At 34.2% G+C, this 5000-nt stretch overlaps 1 protein-coding gene and 1 long non-coding RNA gene across 2 annotated transcripts in view; both read left to right on the forward strand.

The window, feature by feature from the left end:
- Positions 1-156, forward strand: part of LOC144964710 (uncharacterized) — a 1222-nt gene extending 1066 nt beyond the window's left edge. The window contains exon 2 of the long non-coding RNA XR_013643921.1: positions 1-156. This exon is cut by the window's left edge and continues 248 nt beyond it. This is a non-coding gene — a long non-coding RNA (uncharacterized LOC144964710).
- A 960-nt stretch (positions 157-1116) lies between these two features.
- On the forward strand, positions 1117-3661 carry LOC144956872 (uncharacterized). The gene is made up of 3 exons (XM_078887700.1): positions 1117-2479; positions 2717-3129; positions 3608-3661. The coding sequence occupies exons 1-3, from the start codon at positions 1117-1119 to the stop codon at positions 3659-3661; spliced, it is 1830 nt and encodes a 609-aa protein (XP_078743826.1).
- Positions 3662-5000: the final 1339 nt, after the last annotated feature.

The raw sequence follows: 5000 nt of genomic DNA on the forward strand, positions 1-5000 counted from the left end.
TCCACAGACACATATGATTATATCAAAGTAAACAAATAAATATATAATAGATTAGATCCACTCAATTAGAGCTATTCTTCCTGATATTAAATAAATACTTATTCTTTCTATCTTTTCCTGTAACAATCTAATTAAACTTTATGTATAGAATTGTTATTATTGCATTTGGGCGTTACCATTGTCTTGACTCACTTGTTATTAATACAATTAAGTTATAAGGGACCCTAAGGCAATTCTTAATCACACCCTAGATTAAACCTGAGCCGTTTGTGATATAGGTTGAGTGGTGCAGCTGGTAACGAGAGCCATAGCGCGCATACTAGTTCGAATCCAGACCATTGAGCTATCGGTTGGACTCGATCCCACAAAATTAACACCAACCCGTCACAACACACCTTCTAACCTGCTCGGACAAACAAACGCCGTTGGCTGTTCTCTCAGCTCTTTTTTATTATTAGTGTTTAAAGACCTCCAGTTGGGTGACCAGTTCTCACTAGATTTTCTCAACGAGGCTATAGATAGTTCGAAGATGACGTCACTCAGGTCTTTGTTATTGTTTTTTGCCATCCGCGTTTATGAGTAATGATCACTGAACTGTTTTAACCCGACCATAAACGTTCATGGATACACACAGTTTTGTGTGTTGGTCCGTTATACTTCCGGATGGCAATGTTATGAGCTTCTTAGCCAAGCGCATACTATCTATATATAGATAGTTCGAAGATGACGTCACTCAGGCCTTTGTTGTTGTTTTTGCCATCCGCGTTTGTGAGTTGTTCTCACTAAACTGTATTAACCAGTCTATAAAAGTTCATGGTTACACAGTGTGTGTGTGTTGGTCCGTTATACTTCCGGATGGCAATGTTGTGAACTCCTTGGCCAAGCGCATTCTATCTATAGTTCGAAGTTGACATCACTCAGGTCTTAAAGGTTGTTAAACACCGTAAAAGAAAATCAAGGGCCAAACGGGATTCGGGTGGGTTAGTGTGTTATTTCAGGAAGCGTTTGGAAAAGGGTGTGTCAGTTGTAGATTGGGAGTATGAAGATGGTATGTGTTTTAAATTAGATAAGGAACATTTTGGATGGAATGAAAGTGTATATTTATTATTTGTCTACATGAGGCCGTATGGATCAACGCGTAGCGATTTTGACGATAATGTAAGTTGTTTTGATGAACTGTTAAATCAATTGACAAAAGTGACCGATCAGGGAGGGATTATAGTAGCAGGAGACATGAATGCAAGGACGGCGGAGAGAGAGGATTGTTTGACTGTTGACATTAGAGAGAACCAGACAGAAGAGCTTTCGGTAGAGAATGTTTTATGTGAAAGAGATTTCTTATGTAATGACATGACAGTTAGACGTTTTAATAAGGACAAAAAAGTAAATGACTATGGACTGAAATTACTCCAATTATGTTACACATGTGACCTTGCAATATTAAATGGGAGAACAGGGGAGGATAAAATGAAGGGATGCACAACGTTTGGCAATAAAAAAGGGGAGAGTACAATCGACTATGTTATTTGCAATAAGCGGGTTATAGGAAATGTGTGTGGTTTTAACGTCCATGAAACAAATGAAATGTCAGATCATAAGATAATATCGTTTACTTTGAAATTAAATAATAGTGAGCATAGACGGGAGGTAAGTGACGGTTTAGATGGGGTTATGTTGACAAAGTGGAAAGAGGATAAGAAGGAGAATTACGTTACATTATTAAATACAGAAGTGTGTCATAATAAGGTGAGAAATCTAATATATTTGGTACAAACTAACACAGATCCAGAAGTATTAGAGGGTAATATAGTCGAGTTAACAGATATTTTAACAGAAGCAGGGATAGATCATGTAGTTAGGATAGAGGGGAGAGGGGATAAACAAAGGAAAGGGAGAAGAAAGAAAGCACCATGGTATAACGAAGCTTGTCAGATCCAACGCAAAGTATTCACTGAACGAGCACATAAGTTTATAGAGACGGGGACAGGGGAAAACAGGACATTGATGTGTAAGGAAAGGAATAAATACAGGAAGGTATGTAGGATTAACAAAAGAAATTACAGTCGCAAAAAAGCGCAACATTTATTGGATTTAAGTAAGCATGAACCCCAGAACTTTTGGAAGGAAATAAAAAGAAATTCAGTATCACGAAGAGAGCTGCCAGATATAAACTTCTACGACCATTTTAAAACTTTAGCAAATAAAGAATCAGGGGTTGGGGAGATGGGTAGGGCGGAGATTGCAGAGGTAGAAAAGGATGTGGGAAGGAATATTATAGATATAGACATTTTAGATAAGCCAATCGAGATGGGGGAACTACACAAAGCAATTAAGGCTCTTAAACGCGACAAAGCTACTGGAGTGGATAATATGTTAAATGAATTTATTATTAATGCAACTTCAGAAATCAAATTACTGATATTATCAATTTTCAATAAGATACTGGAATTGGAATATTTCCCCTTGATATGGAGTCAGGGTAGAATTGTGCCGATTTTTAAAAAGGGAGATGAAAGAGATGTGAACAATTATAGAGGGATAACAATAATGAGTTGTATAGGAAAACTGTTTACAAGAGTGATGAATGAAAGACTAAATGTATGGGTGGAGGGAGAGAATGTGTTAAACGAGGTTCAATATGGATTTAGAAAGGGAAGGAGCACAGCAGATTGCCATTTTATTCTACATGGAATTATCGAGATATTGCTATCTAAAGGGAAGAAGCTACATTGTGCGTTTATCGACTATGAAAAAGCATATGACCTTATTGACAGATCCGCATTATTTACAAAATTGATCAAATCCGGTGTGAGCTCAAAATTTGTCAAGCTATTTAGAAACATGTATTCAAAGGTTGAGCTGGCCACAGGAGGTAAAGGTCAACAACAATTTTTTAAATCAAACAGCGGATTATTACAGGGTGAAAGCACTTCGCCACTTTTGTTTTCGCTGTTTGTTAATGATCTTGAAAGTAAATTAAGTGAAGATTCCATAGGATTACAAATACAGGATATTACAATTAAATTGCTCATGTTTGCAGACGATATGGCAATAATCAGTGAAACAAAAGAGGGTTTGCAGAACGGTTTAGACTCTTTACAAGAATATTGCATGCAATGGGGAATAAAGGTAAATATCAGTAAAACAAAAATCGTAGTATTTAAAAAGGGAGGGAAAACTGGGCAACAAGACAAATGGTCATATCAGGGTAAAAGTATTGAAGTAATCTCGTCATTCAAGTATCTAGGCCGTCATTTTAGCGCATCGGGATCTCTTACAAAATGTACACAAGAAGTAACAAACTCAGCCAGAAGAGCACTATTTTCACTTAGAAAGTATTTTAACACTAACACAGAAATTTTACCACAGATGCAAATGAAACTGTTCAATAGTACTATCTTACCAATACTGAATTATGGGGCAGAAATATGGGGTTTAAGAAGAGCTGATCCAATTGAAAGATTTCACCTCGGTTTTCTTAAATCCATTCTATGTGTTAAGCACAGCACACCAAACTGTTTTGTTTATGGGGAATTGGGGGTGTATCCTTTGCATATTGAAAGAAAAATGAAAGTTATTAAGTATTGGTTGAAACTTATTCGCCCAGGAAGTAATGATTGCTCATTCACTCATGCAGTATACAAAGAACTTGTGCAATTGAATATTAATGAACCAAACACAACAACTTGGGTAAGCCTGGTGAAGCAGTTGCTGGATAGGAGCGGAATGGGCCATTATTGGGTTAAACAAAATGTGAAAAATGAAAATTACTTTCTGGCGGTTTTAAAACAACGCTTGGATGACATGTTTCTACAAGAGTGGCACGCTGAGATGTCGATGACGACGTCTGGACGGCTGTATAAACACATTAAAGACACCTTTGAGTTAGAACCATATATGAAACTGTGTAATAAATCTTACAGAGTTGCCATCTCAAAAATCAGATTGAGTTCTCATTTGTTTTATATAGAAAGGGGTAGATGGGGCACAAGAAAAAGGGAGATAGAAATGATCGTAAATGTCCTACTTGTGACGTAATAGAAGACGAATACCATTGTCTAATTGAATGTTCGAGGTATACGCAAGAGAGAAGAAATTGCCTGCCGGAAAAAACTGAAAAATAGACCAAGTATGTTTGAATTTATCAAATTTTTGAAATGCAGAGACAGTAGACAGCAAGGTGATTTAGGTAGACTTTGTTTTAAGGTACAGATCGAACACAAGAAATATTTACAAGTATACTTGTGGTTTCCACGGCAAGGAAAACTTATTAAAATTGATGATAGAGGGAATAATGCGATTGTTTGTTTGTTTTCATTTGTTTTTGTCTGTTTAGTAACTGCAGTTCTGATACTAAGATGTGGTATATTATACAAAATATGACATGTTATATATATATATATATATATATATATATATATATATTATATATATATATATATATATAAGTATGTGTGTGTATGTGTGTGTGTGAGTGTGTATTTGTGTGAGAAAGTGGGGTGGGGGGGGGGGGGGGGGGGAATTGGGCATTGATATTAAAATATTGTATTATAGTTTACCATGATAAAGATTAGTTGCGATTGCACAATTGGCTTATTGTTATTATTATTATTATTATTATTATTATTATTATTATTATTATTATTATTATTATTATTATTATTATTATTATTATTATTATTATTATTATTATTATTATTATTATTATTATTGTTGCTGTTGTTGTTGTTGTTATTATCAGCATTGATATCATAACCAGTGTATATAACCATATATATATATATATATATATTATATATATATATATATATATAAATATATATATATATATATATATATATATATATATATATATATATATATATTTTTTTTTTTTTTTTTTTTTTTTTTTATTTTTTATTTTTTTTTATTTTTTTTTTTCTTTCTTGGTTCTTCTGTTTTGATGGGATTTTTAAAAGAAGTGTTGTATTTCACTTGTTAGGACTCTTTGCTTGTATCTT

This window comes from Berghia stephanieae, chromosome 1, assembly GCF_034508935.2.
Source record: "Berghia stephanieae isolate SIO BIC M18660-M18661 chromosome 1, UCSD_Bste_1.3, whole genome shotgun sequence".
NCBI classification, from domain to species: domain Eukaryota; kingdom Metazoa; phylum Mollusca; class Gastropoda; order Nudibranchia; family Aeolidiidae; genus Berghia; species Berghia stephanieae.

Excerpts from the sequence above, each read along its gene's own strand:
- LOC144956872 (XM_078887700.1), top strand. The coding sequence starts at position 1,117 with ATGAGGCCGTATGGATCAACGCGTAGCGATTTTGACGATAATGTAAGT. Across the intron at positions 2,480-2,716 it reads CCCCTTGATATGGAGTCAGG|GGAAGAAGCTACATTGTGCG; the intron begins GTAGAATTGTGC and ends TGCTATCTAAAG. Across the intron at positions 3,130-3,607 it reads GCATGCAATGGGGAATAAAG|GAAGTAATGATTGCTCATTC; the intron begins GTAAATATCAGT and ends TTATTCGCCCAG.